Source organism: Falco peregrinus, chromosome 8 (assembly GCF_023634155.1).
Source record: "Falco peregrinus isolate bFalPer1 chromosome 8, bFalPer1.pri, whole genome shotgun sequence".
NCBI lineage: Eukaryota > Metazoa > Chordata > Aves > Falconiformes > Falconidae > Falco > Falco peregrinus.
The window spans coordinates 64,421,984-64,445,808 of record NC_073728.1 but is presented as its reverse complement, the minus strand read 5'-3'; the positions used below and the strand labels follow the sequence as shown (position 1 = coordinate 64,445,808).

The 23,825-nt window shown below is 41.6% G+C and overlaps 1 protein-coding gene across 4 annotated transcripts in view; it reads left to right on the top strand.

Moving 5' to 3' along the window:
- Positions 1 to 18,553, top strand: part of KDM3B (lysine demethylase 3B) — a 65,473-nt gene extending 46,920 nt beyond the window's left edge. For 3 of the 4 annotated variants that reach the window (XM_055812882.1, XM_027794321.2, XM_013303538.3), the window contains exons 17-24: positions 7,627 to 7,798; positions 10,863 to 10,953; positions 11,041 to 11,171; positions 13,333 to 13,452; positions 13,980 to 14,119; positions 14,440 to 14,616; positions 15,190 to 15,324; positions 17,205 to 18,553. In XM_055812882.1, coding sequence (XP_055668857.1) covers positions 7,627 to 7,798; positions 10,863 to 10,953; positions 11,041 to 11,171; positions 13,333 to 13,452; positions 13,980 to 14,119; positions 14,440 to 14,616; positions 15,190 to 15,324; positions 17,205 to 17,285 — 1,047 coding nt within the window. In that variant the 3' untranslated portion in view covers positions 17,286 to 18,553. Of the gene's footprint in view, positions 1 to 7,626; positions 7,799 to 10,862; positions 10,954 to 11,040; positions 11,172 to 13,332; positions 13,453 to 13,979; positions 14,120 to 14,439; positions 14,617 to 15,189; positions 15,325 to 17,204 lie in introns of those variants that run through there. The other variant, XR_008748541.1, reaches the window with a different exon arrangement.
- Positions 18,554 to 23,825: the final 5,272 nt, after the last annotated feature.

The window sequence follows — 23,825 nt, the reverse complement described above, 5'->3', positions numbered from 1 at the left end:
GCTTTTCTTAGCTTACCATTATGAGGGTGCTTGCTGTGGCAGTGGTTTTAGTGTGGTGTGGTTTGTGCTGAACCTGCTGTACTACAGCCCAGCAATGAATCCACTGATTTCCTGCATGCATCCTAGGATCTACCCCATACTCGATGCTTTATAGCCTCAAGGAAAGGTCCATTCCCTCCAGCTGCAGCATGTACAAGAATAAAAGTGCTGCACGCAGTATAATTCCTGCTGAATTTCTGCTGAAGTATTGGGTGTACTTGATGCAGTGTCTCATCCTGAGCCTAGAGTCTATTGTGAAACTGTGTTGTTACCCAAATATTGTTTTGAACTCTGCATCTTGTGTATTGAGCACTCTTGGATTGTCTGGAGGGGTCATCAGCCAGTTAAGCCTTCAGTCAAGAGACTGGACTTCAGACCTGCTGCCAGTGTAGCCGCTTTTTCAGATCTCAATTCATAGTGCTACAGGTTAAACCTCTCCAGAGAGTCATTAAGATTGGCCTGGTGAATCTTTAAGCTGAATGTTAAAAAAATATGTGAGTAGCTGCTGCTGCAGAGGAAGTGCACCTATAGCTCTAACAGAATGTGATGTCCATCAGTGTTCAGACTGTGTTCTTGGCACTTTGTTCTGCCGTGACCTCTGGCACTGTTACCTTCACTGACTACTCAGAATTGAGACCATTGGTGTTAGACAGTTACATCCCTCATCATCTTTTCTGGATAAGTCCTTGTTGTCAGCTGTTCTGTTGTTATTGTGCCAATGCTCTTGGCACTTGCTTTCCATGCTTGCTCGTGGTTGCTCACAAGTCATGGGCCTGCTGAGCTGTGATGGCGGGGCAGATCAGGCTGCATGTTCCTCTTGGCACTCAAGTCCATTCCTGCCAGAAGCAGAGTACTTTTCGGTTAAGTTTAGTGTGTCCCGTGGGACTGCATGTTCTCTGGGTCCCCTGGGCACAAGCATAACTAGCACCTAGCTGTGAGAACTGTGGAGAGAACTGTATGGCACCACCAACACCGGAGTTAGCAGTTCCTGTTTCTGACTCCCCTAGCCAGCTCCGAATAGGTGGAAGAGGCCACTGTGCAGCACGCCCTCGCTTGTCTGACTAAAGCTTAGCTTGCTGCTGGTATGGCCAACTTTCCCTCTAATTGCAGTTATCTTCTTGTCCTGATTTTTTTTGGAGTGCATGGGGGTCTTTCTTTTTTTTTTTTTTTTTTTCTTCTCCCTTCCCCTTGAACCTGTTGCATCCTTCTGAGTTATGAAGGATTTCAGAGTGTTCTTTTGTAGTGCTGTGGTGTCAGTCATCTGCCTGACTTGGCAAAGTGCTCCTTAGTTTCTGCTCAGTATACTCTGATAATTTTCCTAACTCTCTCAGTTAGAAAATAATACTGTCTCTCTGAGGAAGATCCTAAATATTTTAGGAATACTTACAAAAGATGTGCTTGTCGGTTTCTCTGCAAATGAGACTGGTTAATCACCGGGTGCAAGATGCTGCATATGGCCGTGGGACTCTTGACTGTTAATGAATCCTGAGAGACTGCTTATGGAACCTAGAGATGTGATTACCAATCTTCTGTCAAATGTGCGGTTTGCAGTCTGTATTGCCCTCTTATTTTAGGCTTCACCCCAAGATGTTATATTGATGCTTTTGGATGACTTCATCATTCAGAGGACCCCTTGCACAGCAATGGACTAAGCGAGCCCCTTGCTCATTCAAGAATTCTCCAGTGGTGTTGCACTCACTTGACTTTCCTGCTGGAATGTGGAAAGCAATCTAACTGAACCTCTCTCATTCCTGCACAAGAGAGAGCAGGTGACCCAAGCAGGCATTGCTGTCTTGACAAGGCTATTCTTCAAGCAGAGATTATCTCAACAAACTCTGCTCTGTCACGGTTCTCCCTTGGCTCACATCTTCCTGTACCTCCCAGCTGCACCTTTACAAGTGAAATCAAAGAAATGTTAATTCCACCACCATCCCCCAAATAGTCTTCTCCTTCCCATTTGGTGGGCTGGAAAAGGTTAGTTGCAAACTAGCATAATGAATACACTGGACACTATATCTGAGCCATATGAAGATCTTAGTCACAGTAGCATCCCGAATCATTAAAAGAGGAAGTTCTTTTCCCTTAATGTCTGGATAACAGATGGCACTCTGTGTTGTGCAGAAATAGCAAGATTTTCCAAGTTCTTTGTCCTGGAAATTGCCAGAAATAAGGTAAACTCTGTCTTATCCTAGAATTCACTGGGAGACCATAGAATTATTTCTTTCTGAAGCTGTTCTTCAAGAGCATTTTAGTCTCCTGAACATGGTTGGTTTTCATCTGGGGATACTGTCAGGATTCTTATCCTACAGCAACCTGTTCTCTTCTAAATTTTCATGCTAGGCTTTCCTTTTTTGAAATACTGAAGATTTGGGGTGTTGTTCGATGTTTTTATTTGTTTTCTTCCTGTAGCCTATGAGCAGATTTGGCAGAAAATGCCTACTAGCCAAGTCTGCTATCCTTTCATGTTGCAACCCAAGCTTTGTTTTTCACTAGAGAGAACATTTTCACTTTTTCCATGAGAAAGTCTCTGCTTAATAACTGGAAAGATTCTACTAGGCTAAGTAGTTTGTTGGGTTTGGGGGTTTTGGTTGTTTGGGTTTTTTGTCAAGTAGTCAAGTGAATACAGCAGGTATCAAAATTTGTCAAATTGAAGGTCTTACCTGGCAGCAGTTTCCACTCATCCTGTGAAAGGTAGTTATTTTACCCCTCATCTGTGATCCCTAGGTTTTCGTAGAATATGATTAAAACCTTTCTATTGCCTTAATGTTACAATTCCTTCTGGCATCAGAGGATATATTTAAACTTGGGATCAGTGTATCTGCTCTGTCATCTTGGGGAGGTGTGCTGCTTGTCAGGGCCTCCCATTTGGGACGCAGTGGAAAGACAGCCAAAGCTCATCTGTACCTCAGACATTTACCCTCTGCTGCTCTTCCATATTGGCATGAACAATACTGCTAGGGAGACCTGGACAGTATCGAGAGTGATTATATGGCTCTGGGAGTCATGGTCAAGGCCATGGGGCCCAGGTGGTTTTCTTAATCCTGCTGGTGAGGAATAGAGGGTTGGACTGATCCTGCATGTCAACCATTGTTTTCACAGCTGGTTTTGTGGTCCTGGAAACCTCTCTGAGGATTGAGGACTGCTTGGAAGTGATGGGATCCATCTAACTATGTCAAAAGCATCTTTGCCAGCAGCCTAGCCAACCTGATTAGGAGACCTGTAAGCCAGGAATGATAGGGAAGGGAGAGTATGACCAGTGATCAAGAAAGGAATTAGTAGATTAGGTTGGCAAGCAAGCAGTTTGGGGTGATGTGAACAGATGAAATCTCATACTGAAGAAAATAGGGATGAAAGATATCCATCTCAAACATATGCATGTAAGTAAGGAACTGTGTACATCACAGCATTGCAAGGAAAGCTTTCATACTGTTTCTGGGAAACTAACGTGACAGGGTGTCTTTCTGAAGTGCTTGTACACGAACACGTACAGTACAAGGAGCAAAGAGGAGGAATTAGGGTGCAGTTGCACGACAGTCTCATCGGTATGATGGGGAAGTGGTGGGATAGCTTATCAACTGTAGTATGGCAAGGAGTGGGTACAGGCTGTTTCGGAAGGACGGTCCAGGAATGACAGGCCAGGAAGATGAGTTGAGCATTTCTGTTTATGTGAGGGAACAGCTGGAATGCATGAAACCGTGCAGGAACAGATGATGAGCCATTTATGGGCCAGGATCAGCAAGCAAACTAATGCGGGCAACATTGTGGCAAGTATCTGCTACAGACCGCCTGATCAAGAAAAAGCAGTAAGGCCTTCTTCAGACAGCTAGAGGAAACCCTATGGTCACATTTCCTTGGCTTCATGGGGACACCCTAATACCTGCTGGAGGAATGGTACAACAGGTCACAAGCACTCCTGAAGTTTTCTGGAGTGCATTGATGACAACATCCTGACACAACTTATCAAGGAACCAGCTGGGGAAGGGTGCTCTGCTGGACCTCGTGCTTACAGAAGAGGAAGAACTGGTTGTCCATGTGGAGGTGAGGGGCAGCTTTGGCTGCGGTGACTGTCAGATGGTGGGGTTTGGCTCAAGATCCTGAGAAGAGGAAGCAAAGCAAAAAAGCAGAATCACAAGCCTGGACTTCAGGAGAGCAGACTTTCACCTTTTCATATGTCTACTTGGAACAATCCCTTGGGCTACGCTTCTGAAGAGAAGAGGGCCTCAGCAATGCTAGCTGAATCATACTTAACCTGCATTGTAGCCTCTGTGATGAGACTGGCTTGGTGGGTGAGGGGAGAGCACTTGGATGCTTTTTATCTTAACTTTATAAGGCTTTTGACACTGTCATAGTGTCATCAAACTGATGAAGTATAGACTAGATAAGTAGACAGTGTGGTGCATTTAAAACTGACTGAAATGCCATGCTGAGGGGGTTGTGATCACAGTCACTAGCAGCGTCCCCGGCGGGCGTGGTGTCAGTATTGAGTACCATTTAACATCCTCGTTAAGGACCTCCACAAGCTTACAGAAAATACAGAACAAGGAGGAACGGCTGATACCCCAGGTGGCTGTGCAGCTCTTCAGAGGGACCTTGCCAGGCTGGAGAGTTGGACTGAGAGGAATCTCGTGATGCTCACCAAGGGAACATGTGAAGTCCTGCATCTCAGGAAGAATAACGCCCCACAGCAGTAGGTGCTGGGGGCCAGCCAGCTGGAAAGTAGCTTAGCCGGGAAGGACCTCAGGATCCCAGTGGACAAGGAGGTGACTGTGAGGCAAGAGCATGTTGTCGCGACGGAGAAGGACAGCAGCATCCCGGGCTGTGTTAGGAAAAGCGTTGTCAGCAGGTCAGGCAGAGTGCTCCTTCCCCTCCATTTGGCCCCAGTAGAGGCCACACGTGGGGTGCTGTGTCCAGGTCTGGGCTCCCCAGTACAAGGCAGACATGGACTTACTGGAGAAAGTCCGGTGAAGGGCCACAGAGGCGACTAAGGGACTTGAAGCATCTTTCATATGAAGAGACATCAAGAGAGCTGGGACTGTTGAGCCCAGAGAAGAGAAGGCTTGGGAGAGTGTGGCTAGAAAATCTTGTCGGTGTGTAAATCCCTGGTGAGAGGGAATGAGGAAGAGGGAGCCAGACAGAGTCCTCTCAGCAGTACCCACTGACAGGGCAAGGGGCAGTGGGCACAAATGGAAAACCAGGAAGTTCAACCTGAAGGTGAGAAAACACTGCAACACTTATTTTAGTGTGAGGGTGATCTGTTCCAACCTGACTGTTTCTCAGGTTCTGTGGGTTTGTTCCCCCCACCCCCAAAGTTGGCAGGAGTAAAGTAACAACCTCTTTTTGTTTTCCTAAACCTCACTCATCTGCAGTTGAGGTTTCATTGCTGCCTTCTCGAACTTCAGGGCTATGTTGTGTTGTATTTGAAAACCAAGGCCATTTCTGTTATCCCCAAAATTGTTTGGTTTTTTTCTCTGTTCATTTCTGAATGAATAGTTGTCCTCACTTAGGGAATAAAATGGACACTAGTCCTGTTAGAGGCCATTGGGCAATCCAGGTGAAGTGGTGGTTAGTTACTGGAGTGTTTTTAAGCAACATAACTTTGGAGTTGCTTGTCTATAGCTCTGTAGGTCTCTTTGCCTAACATGCTGATGCTACTAGAACATCTAGGGGCATCTGTGCTCCTCAGGGTTGTACTGATCTCTTCATGTGAATAAACCAAAGATCTACTTTCAGATCATTGCTAATGTATAGGGCACAGCTTGGAACTGATTCGAACTTGCATAGCAATGTGAACTGTCATTTAAGCATAGGTAGCAGTTACTAAACCAAGAGCTCTTCAGTTGGGGTAGTCCACGTGTAAGTTCATTTCATACCCTCTTTTCCTTTTCTCTCAGGTCTTACAACTCTCTCTAGAGATTGCAGGGTGAGAGGAACTGATGGGGTCTTGGCCAGTGTTGGAAAATACTGTTGTCAGTTTCGCAAATGACTCCAGCATTTATGGGGAGAGGCCACTCAAATCTTGGTGTGGAACATATATAGATGGTTAGCCTAAACATCTTAAAACCTCTTTAGCAAGTGAACAGCCACTTTTCTGCTACTTGGTTTTTGTCCTGCGGAACTAACGATGATCCATGATTATACATAAAGCATGAGTGAAATAGTTAAAAAATTCATATCAGAATATGAAAATTTCATGTGAGAGGGCTTTACTATAAATGCTGTTTCTAGTGGTAGTTGCATTTGTGCTTAAAAAAAAGAGATGTGGTGGGACTCAACACCCACTGTACTTCCACAGGTGGATTGACCATGACTGGCTGCCAGACTCCTACCCAGCTGCTCTCTTACTCCCCCTTCTCAACAAGACAGGGGGAGAAAATCAGGTGGAAAAGTTTGGGTCAAGGTAAAGACAAGGGAGATCACTTGGCGATTGCTGTCATGGGCAAAACAGATTCAACTTGTGAAAAAGTAGTTTATTGCCATTTTAAAAATAGAGTAGGATGGTGGAGAACAAAGACAAAGCTAAAACCACTTTTCCCCCACATGCTCTTCCTTCTTCCTAAAGGCTCAGCCTTACTCCGTCACCTCTGACTCTGCCTCCTCACCTTCCCCACCCCTTCCCTCCCCCTGAACCCGAGCGGCACAGGGGGAATGGAGAATAATGGAGGTTGTGGTCAATTGATAACACTTCGTCTCTGCAGCTCCTTCCTCCTCATGCTTTTCCCCTGCTCCAGTGTGGAGTCCCTCCCACAAGATACCATCCTCCACGAACTGCTCCAGCGTGCGCCCTCTCCATGGGTTGCAGTCCTTCAGGAATAGACCAATCCAGTGTGGGTCCCCAACGGGCCACATTTTCTGCCAGAAAACTTGCTCCTGCACGGACATCTCTCCAAGGGCTGCAGCTCCTGCTAGGAGCCTGCTCCAGTGTGGGCTCCCACAGGCTGCAGCTTCCTTCAGGGCATCTCCCCCTGCGGCAGTGCTCCGTGGGTTGCAGTGGGGATACCTGCCCCACCAGGGTCCTCCGCAGGCTGCGGGGGGGGGCAACCTGCTTTTCACCATGGTCTCTTCCGTGGGCTGTGAGGAATCTCTGGAGCACCTCTTTCCCCCCTCTTCCTTCACTGACCTTGGTGTCTGCAGAGTTGTTTCTCTCACTTCCCCCTGCCTCAGCAGCTGTGGAATGTTTTTTACCCTTTCTTATTATCACAGAGGCACCACCAGCATCAATTATGGGCTCAGCTTTGGCCCACGTTGGGTCTGTTGGAGCCAGGTGGAACCATCTGTGCCCAGCACGGGGCAGCTCCCAGCCACATCTCACAGAGCCCACCCCTGCTGCCGGCACCTGCTCTGTAGACCTAGTACAGTTGCCTTAGCAAGTCTAATCCAGTACCACTTCTAGGGCAACTGCACATGGCCCGGAACTGAAGTTTGCTTTGACTCTGGTTATGTGGTGCACAAAAACCAGACATGGATGAAAATAGATTTGTGGTGTCTTTTGTATGATGGTAGCCAGGAGTCTCGGCTCTTAAGATAAGTTTGGCTGCATGTGTAAGAATTTGGTTATGGTGGAGTAAGCATTCGTCTTTGTATTCTCAGCCCGTGCTGGTATCTGGTGTCCATAAGAAGTTGAAGTCAGAGCTTTGGAAACCAGAAGCTTTCAGCCTGGAATTTGGAGATCAAGATGTAGATTTGGTGAACTGCAGGAACTGTGCCATAATTTCAGACGTGAAAGTGCGTGACTTCTGGGATGGCTTTGAGATAATATCTAGTAAGTAATACCTATGGCTGACTAGTTTAACTGAGCAGTCTGTCTTGCTACCTTCCTCCTTTTCCACCTACTTTCTAAATAAATAAATAAATAAATAAAAATTTCCCAAATAGCTATCAGTCTCATCCAAAGAAGCCATTGCTCCTTAGATGTAGCACACCCTAGAAAATACCTTATTGGTGAAGATTAAGGCAGGGCTGCCCAAGAAAACTTTGTCTCTACTATAGCATGTTGTGTGTGTTACTTTCATGTGACAAAAGATGATCCATTTCATGGGAAACTACTTTTGTTTTAGCTTTCCTCAGTGAAATTAATCATCAGTTACAGTTATTAAGACAGTAAGTAATTTGACTACTCTTACTCTCTTCCCAACCTCAACTTTTATTGTAAAGCTAAAGGGAACCTGCAGAGCTAAAACAGACTGAGGCTTTTGATGCTAAAACTCAGACTTGGTGGAATATATCAACTAAGTAAACTTGACATTGTGAATTATTTTTGTAGTAGATCATCTGTGAGTACAAATCCAAGTTTAACATGTATTACGAATAGCAATGCTGTATGTGTATCTCGTGATAACACATTACTTAATGCTCGAGTTCTTTGAGAAAGCATTCTGTCAAGTGTGGATGTGGAAGATAACCAGTAAAAAATTATGGGGATATAACTGAAAAGTAGAGCTCTCTATTTTAGATTGTATATACATAGATCGGAGTGGTCTTGTATTTACAGACATTGAGTTGTGACAGTTCATTGCAATGTTGCTGATTTTAGTGTTGTGTATAAAACGTTTTCTGTATTTACCACGATGTGTACATAGCAGAAACGGTGACCTGTTAGATGACTTAATGGAATCTTTGTTCAACAGTGAACATAATGTTAGATTTGTAGACCGAGAATATTCCCTTTCCTAGTCATTTTCCAGTCAAAGAGCTCTCAACTTTCGACTTATTTTTATATGGTTCCAAGTACAGTGTCTTGTATTTCGTACTGTTAAATTTCATACTATTTCTGCTATTATTCAGAAATGAATGGCCAAGAAGGATATAATGGTGTGGTCTTTCTGTGTATTAACAGTAATTAGGAAACTTTACAAACTCTTCACTTCTGTGCTAGGGTCATTCATGAAAATAGTGAATTTGTGTAGGTCAAGTTATCTTTGAGAAATGTTATTTGTAGTTTGTCTCCAGACAGATACGCTCCTTTCAGCAAAATCAGCTGCTGCCTTTCTTTTAGACTGCCTTTACTACACTTCATATGAGCAATGTTAGAGGTACAGGTTGGAAAACCTGATCACTTCTGCCAGTTTCTTTTAAATACATTTTATGTAGTGTTTTTCAGCCATATGCACTCCCCAACTTAGAGTATTATTTGCTGATAGTCCAGAGATTTCACACACTAAGTCATGTGAAAACTGTGAATTGCATGATGCCTCTGTCTTCTCTGCATTACATGAATTTTAGATTTCACAAATATGTGCCTGGTCGCCCCACCCCCCCTTAAATTATTGAAGAGATGTAAAACAGCCACTGAATATGGAGATGGTATTGAGATAATCCCTTAATTATTCTATTTGATACTTTAGTTAGTTTTAATCTTGTGCTGTTGACTTTTAATATCTTTGAGTTCTAAGTGGACTTCGAGCAGGTCTAACTTTTTGTTTTGATCCTTCTTAGACCTGCTTTTCTTTGCTGATCAGGTGTTTTCTGACTTTTGTCCCATTTCATGTAGTTTATCAGATCTGTGTGTTTTCCTCCAGGTAGCTCTTCGCTCGGTCCTTTCTGAATAACCTTTCTACAAGTTTCTTCTCTTTGGAACAAAGATCCTTGATGAGTTCAGAATCTTGAATACGGGAAGTTATGAAACATCTTTAAATTCAAGTCCTTGAGCTTTTCAGTTTGCCTTTCTAAAATCTATAGCTCATCAAAATTTATTTTCTTTACATCAATCACTTTTGTTTACATATCTGCAGTTCTTAATTCCTTTTAATTTCAATAAAATGATTTTTTTATATTGCAAGCTAAGGCTGTCTTCTGTAGCCTGTTGATATATAACACAGCTGTGATTCACAGGTCTCCAAGTCCTAGTTTCTTGGACATGCTTTCTCTTGGTGCTGTCAGCAGCTCTGCTAGGTCTGGGTAAGGTTAGTTGCTTTTTGTTTGGCTGACAGTCCTTGGTGAGGTAGGAAGTGGTGAAGGATGTTACCCTCTGAGGAAGAGGGGATGTGAAGGTGACTGTGGTACATCCTGTTTTCCAGCTGATGGCTTTATGTCAAATTGTGAAGAATTTGGTAGAAGAGTGAACTTTGTTTCTCTCTGAACGTCATGCTGAGTCTTCTAAGCTGTTCCATGTACCACTTCCAGATACACTCTTGTAGCCATTGTAACATCAGAGGCAAAACAGCAGTTGATGTGGTCAGTGCTGTCATATCGTACATCTGCTGTTGCATATGTAATGTCATCTTTCTATGCTACCAGCTTTCTCTGTTACCAGTCAGGACTCGCCTACAACTCTTGAAGTGACAAATGTTTGAATTTGGCACCTTGCTAATTTGAGTCTCTCCAGCAAAGAATTGAAAAAATTAAAGGCTGTCTTCTTCAGTAACCACCTGCTGTTTAGCTTTTTTGAGTGTGGTGCACTGTGGTTTCTTGCTTTTATACTGAGGTTAGGGTTGATTTCAGAGCATGAACCAGTAACTTGAATTTTATAGAAGCACCACTCCTCTTGAACTGAAACACAAAACTCCTTTAGACTTTGGTAGAAGTAGTGAGGGAGAATGCTCTGGAAAAGCTTGTTTTCAAAGCTGAATAAAAACTATTCTAAAATGTAGCAGCTGTGCAAGATCTGTCAAACTTCTGCTGTAGGTAATGATATATATATCTCTCTCCCGTTCGCTGTCTCTCACTCTCATACTATGATAATGCTTAGATGCCCAAAGAAAAGTTCAGATCCATTTTTTTTCTGTGCTATACAAGAAGTCTTGGTACAAAAGACTTAGAGCTTAAACAAGGTAATGGGCTGTGGTAAAAAGATATTATATAAAGAAATTTTAATTTGTTTCTTGCAGAACGGCTCAGGTCAGATGATGGTCAGCCAATGGTACTAAAGTTAAAGGATTGGCCTCCAGGGGAGGACTTTAGAGATATGATGCCTACAAGGTAAGTAAACCTTAGTATCAATGCCTACAGGACTGCTGTAGGTGCTATAGGAGGAAAACATGCCCTTGTTCTCTTTTTGCTCTCTAGGTTTGAGGACTTGATGGAAAATCTTCCTCTTCCTGAATATACCAAGAGGGATGGCAGACTGAATTTGGCTTCTAGGCTGCCAAGCTATTTTGTCCGTCCTGACTTGGGACCCAAAATGTACAATGCCTATGGTATGTGAGAACAGCTCTGTAGATGTTGAGTTTTGTGACTGTTGTACTTAGGGCATATGCAAGGCTGTGGCATTAATCAAAACTCAATGCTTATCCTAGAGCACGCTGTAATTGGTTTTTTAATTGGTCCTGCGATCTATTCCTATGCTAGTCCTCTGTCAGATGTGCCCTTTTTTGCCATGTGGTTTCCAAGAGATATGCATTTATAAGTTTGCAAATAGTTATTATTTAATACGCATAATAAGCACAATACTGATACAGGATTCAAGGAGAAGTTAATATCTTTTTGAGAGCAGTTGATACATTTGAGAGGAAAATTAGCCAGCTTCTGGGTACTTTGATCTGTGTGGTCATGTTTCTGACCAGGTGGTGTAGTTTTCTTAATTGGTGTCTAACAACACAGAGCACAGACAACAGGCAAGACAACTGTCACCATGTTCAGCTACCTGAATTGGATAGTTTTGTCCTCTTAAGACTGCAATTATATAGTAGGTGAATAGTGTACAAATGGAGGAAACCTTTGTCTGAACACATACCCTGCGTGGGGCTGTGAAGCATTAATGTTTCAAATGATTGTCAGTGTGGTAGAGCGTGGAGGATATATGAACAATTCATTCATGTTGTATCAACTTGAGTTATTTCAGTTCTTGAATGTACTGACCTTGAGGCTGTGGCCAAAAGCAGGTTTTGGAGACTTTCAATTTAAAACAAATGATTGTTAAAGTTCCAGGATAATTTTAGACAACAGATTGATTTGGAAGTAAGTACTTTAACAGCTTTAGAGTAAGATAAATAACATAAAGTGGTTGCTGTTTGTATATACTAGAAAATGTCAAGTGATACTGATGAGAAAGTTGCAGCCATCTCACAAAGCAAGTCTGGAAGCAAACTTACCCTAATGCAACTTCTGTAGTTCTCTTTGAATATTCATGGGACAGAGGTGCAGAGGTTTTTAAGGGTTTGCATTCCAATTATCGATAATGCTATGTTAAACAATTCACCTGAGGATGTGAAAGATTTTTCATTGTTTTGTCGTCTTTTAAAAAGTTTTAGCTTAGTAACCAAATGTGTATTAGACTTAAGCTATCAAGTGATACATTGCAGTTCTGAGAAAGTGTTTATGGGGTTATTTTGCTTTTTTGAGTAGTATAACATCACAAATAAGAGTTTAAAAAAAATAGGGATTTGTGGCAAATTCAGCTTGTTCAGTGTTTGTGTTCAACGTTTTGGTTTATGTATTACTTGACATGTAAGTTTGATAAGAAGGCTGTACACCAAAGAGCTCACAATGTAATCAAGCATTATAGAGGAGTGCAGCAAGAAGTGAGGTAATTGGTGACAGCTAATGTGACTTTGTAATTAGCAATGGATTCATTTTGTTGAATTCATCTTGAATGTCAAAGTTTATTTTCCTTTGTATCAGAGTTTGGGGAGGGAGTGTTGATGTTTGTTGGTTTTTTTTAGCATAGACTATAACCCTCTACTATTTGAACCTTCTAGATGTGTAGGTCTTAGTCCAAAGAGAGAAGCTATTACACTTTGTTCTTTTCAAGTTAAAAGAAAAAAATTAGTTAGGTCTGTCTTCAAAACCAGTTTTATATCTTTTTACTCTTAGATGCTTTACAAACAAATTAAAGGGTAGGCCTAGATATAAACTCGGTAATTCTGTCTGTGGTGAATATTTTTTTCTAGCCTATTAAATGTATTTTGGTTGTAAATATATGACTTTGTTTTCTGGCTGTGTAGTGGAAAAAAGTTCTCAGTAGCAAGGTAAAGTCTTTCATGTACTTAGCATTTTAAAGCATTAAGATAGAAAAACTGTGACTGAGGCTTGATTCTTAAAGTGATATTCAGTTACCTAAATAAAAGGACTGTTTATAGATGTTAACCATGAAACAATCTTTGTTTTCAGGTTTTGTTTTTAAAACACTTGTTGACTTGGGTGAACTATATTTGCTACTTCTATTTCCTGTCAAATAAAAATAGTAGTTATCAGTAAACTTTTTACTTACGCAGCACATGACATGAATGTAACTGCTTCAGCTGCCCTTTGACACTGGTTTCTGCTCTTATGGCTGTGTAAAGTTAGCATTCTAGAAAGATCTTTCAGGCAGGTTATTTGTATAAGAGCTTAAATAGGATTTTATTTTACACTCTGTAGGTCTGATTACTGCAGAAGACAGGCGAGTTGGTACCACAAACCTGCACTTGGATGTGTCTGATGCCGTTAATGTCATGGTGTATGTTGGGATTCCTGTTGGGGAAGGGACCCATGATGATGGTAATGTTTGAGGAAAGCTGTTTTCTGTCCATTAAAAAATCTATTGTGTGTGAGAGAAAGAAGACTATACTGTTTGTTGCTTAAGCTTGTCATATCTATGATATATAACCCAAATATACAAGGCAGTTTGCTATTGCTACTAAATACATCTGCAGCATGTGTTTGAAAGTGTGGTAATGCTTCATTGGTTCCCAGCTGTGGAAGCAGCAGAGTTTTGCTAGAAATTAGATACCTGCCTCAAGAAAGGAGGAGAAATGGTGATAAGTTACTCTTCTCATTGTTAATTGAATAATTGTGGTTAGTTCAGTTTGAATTCATGGCTGAGCTTTGTGATTAGCTGTCAGTTGACACATTTCCTGAATTTTGTTAAGATGAAGCCTGACGTGCTTAGGAAGTGCACTGTATGATGCAGCATTTGCAGTAGCAGTGTGACAGGATTTAGCTGCTCAAAATGCTCCTTCCTGTTCTGTATGTCAAAAATCAGAAGCTTTATAACCGCACCGCTTTTGTGTGGATTCCCCTTTCAGAGGTTCTGAAAACAATTGATGAGGGAGATGCTGATGATGTAACAAAGCAGCGAATCCATGAAGGAAGAGAGAAACCTGGAGCATTGTGGCACATCTATGCTGCCAAGGATGCTGAAAAGATACGGGAACTTCTCCGGAAGGTATGTTCACTACAAAAGGTGGCTTGAGCTTACAGGATCCCTTGACTAGCACGCTTACAGCAGCTGAATGATACAAATTGCTATCAACATCAAGTACATAGGTTTTCTGGTGCTGTCTTTAGTAGTTACCAGGTTCCCAGGTTTACAGCCTGGTCTGGAATCTTCTTACTAATGCACATGTCAGTAGTTAAGAGCTAAATGAGCTTAATGAAAGTAATGTCCTACCTTGAAATAGTTTAGTTGTTATGTTTTTTGGTACTGAGCTTTTTGTAAACCAGCAATGTCAAGATGCTGTCTTGTGGTTTCTCCCCACCTCCTAGGTCGGAGAAGAACAAGGCCAAGAAAATCCCCCAGATCATGACCCCATTCACGACCAAAGTTGGTACTTGGACCAGACCTTACGTAAGCGACTCTACGATGAGCATGGTGTACAAGGCTGGGCAATAGTGCAGTTCCTTGGAGATGCTGTGTTCATTCCTGCGGGTGCTCCCCATCAGGTAAGTATGTCAACTGTAGGCCGTATTGACAAATAACTGAATTTGAGGCACAACAGAACTGCAACTTCAAAATAACTGTTAATATCGCTGACTTAGGCTCCTTTTTACTATGCATGCAGTTCTTACCGGAACTATTTGAATTATTTGAACTATTTGTATGGATCTTAGTCATTATATTAATACAATTTATATAAATACCTGAATGATGTGTACAGTACTGGGATGGAATGAAGGAAAAAAAAAAAATCTATCAGGGTGAACAGTGGGGAAACATTTCTGTGTAGTGAAACTTCAGCCAAGGAAACAGAATTCCAAAAACATGTGGGAAAGAGCAGAGAACTTGCTTCAGGGAATACTAGTGCATGTGGGAGAATAGGGAACATGTGAGATGGCGTGTATTTTGTTCTCGTTGTAAGATTAGATACAATTCTGTGTGAGGTCAGATAGGTTTCAATTCCTGTTGGAGATAAGTAAATGTGGAAGAACCTAACATACATAGTGGCGGGGTTTTGGAGGGGTTTGTATGGTTCATTCAATCTCGATGTATCTATCATTTCATGTGGGGTTTTTTAGGTCCATAATTTGTACAGCTGCATTAAAGTGGCAGAAGATTTTGTATCTCCAGAACATGTGAAGCACTGCTTCCGTCTGACCCAGGAGTTCAGGCACCTCTCTAATACTCATACAAACCATGAGGATAAACTGCAGGTAACCATTTTATGACAGCAGTTGCTAAATACATTCTGTGTTTTGCCAGCTTTGTTCAGTACTAGAAATGTGTGGGTAGTGATTTAGAGAAAAAGTAACAACTCTCCACGATTTTGGAGGCTGTAATTTAATAAGTATTTAAAAAATAATTAATACATCTATGTCTACAGTATTATGTAAAAAAAAATTAGTAATAAACTTTGGAATTTCCAGAGAACTTCCCCCATTACACTAGTGTATGTGTCAGTATTAATAAGTTTTTAAATGGCTGAATCCTGAATGATAGTGAAGTGTAGCAGAAAAAAATACCCTATTAAAAAGGAAAAAGCAGTGCTTTGTTTTGAAGAGAGATGTTTATTTGACCAAGAACACTTGTATTTGTTCCTTTATTGCCTAAAGGAAAATTGCTCTGAAAGTGAAGGCTTGCTTGTTGCAGGGTTTTAGTGGTGGATTTGGTAGTGTTAAGTTTATGGTTGGACTCAATGATCTTAAAGGTCTTTTCCAACCTAAGTGATTCTATGATTCTAAATTAGTCCCAAACAGGAAAATCAAATGTGTTTGGGCTTGAGGAAGTGATTTGAGCATGAGTGGTTTGAGGATTGCTTAAACTAATACTTATGCCCAGAACTTGTTATGCACTGAAGTACTATACTGTATAGAAGACAGTTAAGTTCTACAGAGAGAAGACCATAGGAGTTTTTTGGATTTCGCCTGTGTGTGCTCCTGACAATTTAGTATCTGTTTAGTTCGCAAATTTTGTTGACAGCATTTTTTGTGTCTTAGTAAGCACATGCATATAAAATGAGGGAGGGGAGAGATCTGCAGAATGGCTGTTCTTGCAAAAGTGAGCAGTCGATATGTAGCCATTCTCCAGTATGTCACCCAAGAATGTCAGAACTTATATTCATTCTCTCAAACAATTCAGTGAAAAATTGCTGTAAATTTCGATATGGATTTGCACAGGATGCTAAAGGAAAGCAGAAGTAGATCAATTCTCATTGTGGGGATCCAGCTTCTAACACAGTACCTCTTCAGCTGTGGTGGTGCAGATATGGAAGTGTTTCTGTAAATGAATAGGTTGCAAATGAGTAACACTTATTATTAAGAAAAGAAAAAAAAATCTGTATGTATTTTTATACCTATAATAATTGTCACACAAATGATACAAAAGAAAGATCATATGTACATCAGGAAAAAATGATGATGCTTGTCAGTTAATTGAGCAAGTGCAATTAAGCTACTCAGAATTTAAATTGTTCCGTTCAGTACCTAGAAACTGAATTCAAATCAACTTAGATGAGAAAAATCAGAAATGAGATAGAGCTTTGATTGTTAAATAGCTAAGTGTGGAATGGATTGCTGGGAGTACTGGTGGTTTTTTCATCTCTGATCTTGCTTGCCTTTCTGGACAATGCACAAATCAGAAGAACTTCTAGCCTCCACACAAAGACAACAGGATGATTTGTTGCACCATCTTAATTTACATAGGGTTGTTTAACCCTATGTTGTATGATTTTGTTGCTCCTTTTGGGTTTGATTCATGTGAATCCGTAAGTGATTCACATCACAAAGACTTTGTCGAAATAAACTCTCACATGTGACTTCATAGTGTACTTCCTCCTAGCTCTCATGAAAGAGAGACTGTATCTTAAAATCACAGGAGTAAACAGATGTTTGCTGGGTGACCAGACAATGATTTCATAAGTCAGTGCGGGTGTCTATAAAGTATTTGTCTTCTAACCCTGACAGTTAAAATTTGTGCTGTTAATATCCTGAAGCAGTGGTTATACATACTTTGTGTGTATACTTGCTATTAGGAATGTATGTATGAGTCTCCTTGTTAGTCTGTAGAAGTTGATTTTTTTTTTTTCTTGTTACAGGTGAAGAACATTATCTACCATGCAGTGAAAGATGCTGTTGGCACACTGAAAGCTCATGAATCCAAACTAGCTAGATCATAGGAATTGCTAATTCCAAATGCCCTGTGAAGTAAGCCTTTTGCTCACAGTATATACAGGGACTGCACATGACTGCCTCTGCAGGAGCAGAGGCTTCTCACTAAGAGCTGGTGTGGTCAGTATTACACACACTCTTCAGCCACTGTTTTCTACGCTGCCTCAACACTGAAGGTCTAACGGAAGGTCGCACTGTTACATGCAGAATTCCAGATTCTAACGAAAGGTGCCATGTCCCTTTCCTGTGGCCTTTTGCAAATTGGAAGAACATGGAAACCACTTGGTGTTCCTGCATATTATGATTAGAAATGGTATAAAGAGTGTGGATGGTTTTTTTCTTCATGCCTAGTTAGTCTCCATGAAGTTAGAAGGAATGTGCTGGAGGTGGGTTGTCCTACTGCAGTCTTAGTTGATAGCTGCTGACGGAGTGTGACCAGCAGTAGCCCAATTGCAGAAATTTAAGCAAACTTCCCATGTGAGATACAGGCCAAGGAAAAGAATAAAGCTATTCTTTGCACTCCCCTTCATGTAGCCGTTTCTCTATACACTGTAGAGTTGCAGAAATAAAGGGAGAACCCACTTTTTTTTCCCCAGGAGACTCCAGAAATAGGAGAATTGTGTATTTAGTGAAAAACTAGGTTTGTAGTGAAACAGTTAATATTTCATGAAAGTAGATATTTTTAGTATTTTTGAAGTACCACAACTGTTCCTGGATTTTCAAGGAAAGGCGCATTACATTTAGTCTTCCTTTCAATAAAATCAAGAAGTGATTTTTAGAAAGCAGTCCAAAATAGCACAAAAACAGCCAAAGGAGAGTGAATAGAAATTGATACCCCACCTTCTTTGCCCATATTCCTCACCCATCTCCCCCCCCTCTCCCTATGCCACCCTGCTTCCTCAGAATGAGAAGTAAAAAGGAGTATAAACTCTGTTCTCATGTGGAGATGTTGTACATCTCTCCCTGCACTGGTGACTGCAGGCAATAGTTCACCCAATGCCAGTGCTAGCTGAAAACATCTATCCTTTCCAAAGTGAAGGAGAAGTTAACTTTCAGTGTCAACTTTGTCCAGAACTATTTTAAGTAAAATGTTCCTGCTTGATAGAACTGTATTCAGAATTTACTAATGTCAGCATTGATGCAATGGATTCATTGTCCAGGTACATGGGGAAATGTATCTACCTTATATCCAGCTGTACTGTAGTGCCACCTGCAGGCCTGTTAATATGTTCACGGTTATTTCATTTTTTTAAAAAATAAAAGTCATTTACTGTAACAGCATGGGCAGTTTCTTTCAAACGCTGATCTTCTTGCTTTGAGTTTGTTCCAGCTTCTGTCTCTGGTAGTGCAGCTACCTGTTAATGTCTTGCCCTGCCCCTGACCGCAAGGCTTGCGTGTTTTACCCCTGGTGTCCCAGTACGTGCTGGGAGCACGTGCTCCTGAATCTGTCCGATAGTTTGGGTAGAGGCTCTGTCTTGTCATGAACATCTCCTGTGCTGTGCTCTCCACCTCTCGCTGTCTTCCAGCCCGGGGTCCAGAGCTGCTTTCTCCATGGGGTGGTGTAGGTTCCCTGGTTTCTGACCTTGGAGGCTGTGATGGCAGCAGCAGTTCTGCTCGCTGACACGTGGCACTGGTGAAGTACTGTGAAGCAGAATGAAGAGGCACTGGTGGCTTCTCAGGTCGGTTACTGGGTGTGAGCAGTTCACTCCCAGGCTTTTGCTGTCTTTGTATCCTTTCAGCTGTCCTGTGGGTATGGGCTAACCCAGTCTGCTACAGACGAAAAGGATTATCCCAGGCCCATGAACCATTCGACTTCCCTGTATTCCTATTGTACAGAATTTCTTGTGCACTTCTGTTGTGCTCTGTGCGTACAACCCATTCTGAATGGTTAATTATGTTAATGTGATGTTTCCCTCGTGTGCGTGTATCCGCAATTAGAATTGGATAAAGATCAAAAAACCAAGACTTGGCTATGTGTAATGCAGTAGCTTCGGTTATTTCCAATGCAGTGATCTACAGTAAGAGTTCTGCATCTCATGCTGAATCTTTGTTTGGTTTAAGTCTATCCAATGTTTCTGTCTCTTGAATTTCCTCTTTTATTAATCATAGAGTACATCAGCCTAAAGCAGTACTCAGCAAAACCAGATGGATAATTTGCACAAAAATTACAGATTAAAATTAAGAAATATGTAGCAATCCAGATTATAGACCAGATGAGGACAGGCGGAATTTTTAAATTGATCTGATGAATCCGTTCTGGTAACTTACATTTGAAATCTTTTATCCTTTATCTGGATTGTATGCATCAGGTGACAGGGACTGCCACTTCTTTTGGCAAGTTCTTTCAAGTAGGTAATTTTTTCATGTGTGTCACAGATTTGCATTTATGTAGACTCAGAATCCACTTACCAATTATTGATTGTTTTCCACCAAAAGAAGGTCCTCGGTTGATTAGAAGCTGTAATCATCAGCTGTTACTGTACAGCAATTTCAGAATTTCTGAAATAGACTTTTCATATATTTTGTCTGCAAACACATAGGTTTTTATGTATTAATACTAACCAGATACACATGTATAGATCATATATAACATTAATTTATGGATGTACATGTTAGACAATATATATTAACTTTATACGTGTGTGTGTGTGTATATATATATATAAAAAAAACCACACACAACTGCAGGGGTTTATTTTGGGTTTGTTTTCTTTCAAAGGTGCTTAGCTTTTGCTCGCCGCTGTAGCCTTACATGGTCAGGGGTATTTTATGGTACTTGCAGTGGGCTTTGCAGTCTCATTACAAGCCTATCATGTTGATGCCAGAAGTAACTGTATATAGACTTTCACTACATCCTTTGACAGAGTGGCATGATTAATTATGCTTTGTTTGTAAGTATGTACCTTTGTTAGCTTAGTAATTTAACTGGGCTCCAGAGCCTTTTTTGTCCCAAGAAATGTTTGTCTTCTGTTTACCCCTTTGACCATTTTCATAGCTTCGTAATGCTTTTATGTGCCATTTCACTCCCCTGATGCATCAGTCTTCCACGATGAACAAATTTGGACTGTGGAATCTTTGCATAGGACTTGCTTGGTGCCTTCTGATTGTTCTTGCTCTCTCTTTTGTGCCTCCTTTTTGTGCAGATACCCCATTTTTGATGGAAGATGATTCAAGCTGTGTGCAGGGTTTTAAAGTTTGTTCACCATGCATTTCTGTCATGAGATAATGGTGTTCATTATTCATTTCTGAAACATTCCTGTTGCTGCATTTCTTACTAATGGTAAACATTGGGAGATTTCCAGTAGTGGTGACTGTACCATCTTTCCTGAGGAGCAGTGACAGCTACTGTGGTGCCTGTCACACATACATTCATACGTGGCTGGTTAGGGTGCTCTCTTAACAGGGGCTGTGTGATGGGTCAGTGTAAGGACTCGCCCTCCAGTGCCCAGTTCTATCATGCGTACTTCATACAGAGCTTATAACAAATGTAGCCAGTCAAAATGATTATAAAATTAAGATGTACCATCAGTAGTTTTTATCATAGTATTTTTTGGTTGCAAATTCTAAGGGGCAGCTGATATGTTAACTGGAATGTAAACAGATTAAAGGGGACATTGTAAATAAATTTTTGAGCATAGGGAAAAAACAGTTGCATGTCTTAAAATGTAGTTCACTGCAGTCATGACATTTGTTCTAACTGAATGTGGTCTTAGCATTACTGAGTGAAGCTGCACAAGGTAGTGGGGAGGCACCATTTTTGACTATTGGCTTTAAGCTCTGACTCTCTTTTAGCCAGTGTCCTGTGGAACTACAGACAAGTGGAAGCAGGAATTCAGGATTATATGGCTCTTGGCCTGCCCAAGGGAATTTGGATTGCATTCACAATACTGATGCTTGGTGTGTGCTCAGCCATGCAAGGGCATACTCAGCACTGTCATTCAGCAGTTTCACAGAGCCTTCAAAACGTTACACAGGACACGTTCATCTTTTTCTCTCTGTCTCAGATGAAGAGGAAGAAATAACATCCCCAGTCTGAAGATTTCACTTCTTTTCAACCCAGCTCCTTCCTTGTCTTGATGTTGATTAAAAATGTAATATTCTGCAAGGGTTACTTTTATAACACATCTTTATAAACTGTACTCTGAGGCAACTGAACCAGGCAACATAAATACGGGAAAAATCAGCATGTAATACATCAAAGGTTGTGATCCACTTGTTCCTCTAAAAGACTGAGCCTCTTGTAGAACCTGAGGATGTGGAATCAAAGTCGAAGTAGAGGAGTTATGTGTCAAGCAGTAACTTGAACTTACTTACAATACAAGTAAGATGAAAGTTTCCAGGCACGGATATTCTTTAAAAATATTGCTATGTATGTGTGACTTCCCTTCTTTGCTTTTGATAGCCCTTCGGTAGTTCTCTGAATTTACACAGTTAAAGAGGTGTCAGCTGACTGCATCAAGCATATCTTGTAAGTATTGCTTTGGTGGGGAAGGAGTGTGAGAAACTACACTAGGTGTGAGCAAAGCATGCATAGCATGGAAGCACCTGCGGACAATGCATCTTACAGGCTTGGGTTACTGGTAAGTAATCTTATGTTCTGATTGTCAGCCTCAGTGTTCTCCCGAACTTAGCCCCTGTCTGTCTGGGATGCATAGACCTGCTTGTGGTCACTCTCTCCTAGTGCATCCTGGAATCTAAAATCAGCCCACAGCTTCCTTTCCTCTTAATTGGCACTGTCTTCAAGATCCCTGTTCTCAGCCTTTGGAAAAGAGCTGCATGCTCCCACCAGGCATTTGAAAAATAATCAGGCAGAACTCTTCTTGTTTTCTCTCATCTCCCTCATCCCCCTCCTTTACAAGAACTTTTTATTTTTCTCTCTGCCTCTATCTAGGCTAATACAAAAATGTTAAAGTGAGTTTCAAGAGCTAGATGTAAGAAAATGCAGCTGCTTCCCCTAGGAAGGTCTTTTCTAACTAAACAGCTTTCCATCACAAGCAGAACAGGTGAAGAAGGGATATGTTCTCAGAATAATTCTAGGCCCTTACCTCCCACGGTGTCAGTTTATACCGTCAGCTCACACTTAAGTATTTTCCTTATTCCTTTTGGTGCTTGATACTCTTCGATGACAATCTGCACCTTTAAGCTTCAGAGAGAGGGCTCCCGTTGTCGTCTTCCACCTCACCTTGCTTCCTGAGACCCTCACTTACTCTGCTGAACTTTTCCTGAGGCATTCTTGTGTTCTTGAGCCCTGGCTAATTGCTGTTCCTCTTCATTACAGCAGCTTTGGGTCTGACCTGGCATTGTTCTAAATGTGGCTTTGCTTAAGCTGCTCTGCTTCAGGAACAGTGAGTCTGACTCCCCTGCCTTCGGTCATTCAGGCTGTAATAGATGGGTAGATATTTGGGCACCTATTTTAACCATTTATAGAACACAAATTTGTCACAAGTTATTTCAGCAGTAGCTTATCTGCTAGAAAGGTATACAGCCTTAATTTGAAAACAATCGATGAATTGCATTCCTGGGTAGGTCTTGAGATCCTAATTACACAGCAGTATACAATATTACTAATAACATCATAAAAAGAATACTACTAATAAATCATTCTAATTTGACCTGCAGCTGGCTTCCGTTCCAAAAATAGCCCTTGGGTACCCGTAGTTTCTCCTTGTGGGAAGGTAAGTTAATGAATTAATTTCTTGTTCTTCTTTAAAATGTGGGAAGAAATTGAGCTACTTACTGCTAACTGTAAATTGCTAGCTTTAAATGCCTTTCCTGAAGTTGCTCTAAAGCTCGGTGCGCTGCTTAACAGTGAGCTGCCACTTGACACATTCACAAGACCCCTGCTCTACTAATGCTGATGTCCATGTTCTGTAGCTCCTGCCACCACTTATTTCTAATGCACTGTAAACCTTCCACTGCTCCTTGATATAATAAATAGTCTGAAACACTGAAACACATTTTATTTAGGTGCCACTTAACCTGTGTGGCAGTTATTTAGCCCTCCCATGCTCTTCCTATGTTGGACTTGGCCGGTCTCTGAATTGTCCCTCTTCATTTGCACCGTTCGCTCACCTGAGCCCCAACACCTGGTTCACATCCTGGAGCTGCTGCCGCGGTGGGAAACAGGCAGGGGGCTGCGGTGGGAAACAGCGCTGTGTTGGCAAAGGTCACATGCCTTGGCATTACCTGGCGGGGTAGAGCAGTCAGAGCAGTTTCCTCTTACCCCATTTGTAGGTCGGTTGTGCCGTCCACGGTGTAAATTGTGCAGCCCCTTATGCAATCATTTGGTGGCCATTTATATCCAAAAGCAGACTGTGACAAAATGTTCTTTGTCACCATCTGTAGAGACATTAGCAAATTTCCATTACATGTAAGAGTTGAAAACACAAATGTTCTGTACTTTTCGTTGCTCATTATACCGAAGTTCACGCATCCATGAGGGAATTCCTCCCCGGCAGCTCTTTGTTTCTGCTCTGACCCTTTGGTCTCCTGCGTTCCCATAGAGGCTGTTTGGCCATTAACGAGGCGCTGCCTTCCTGCGGGATTGT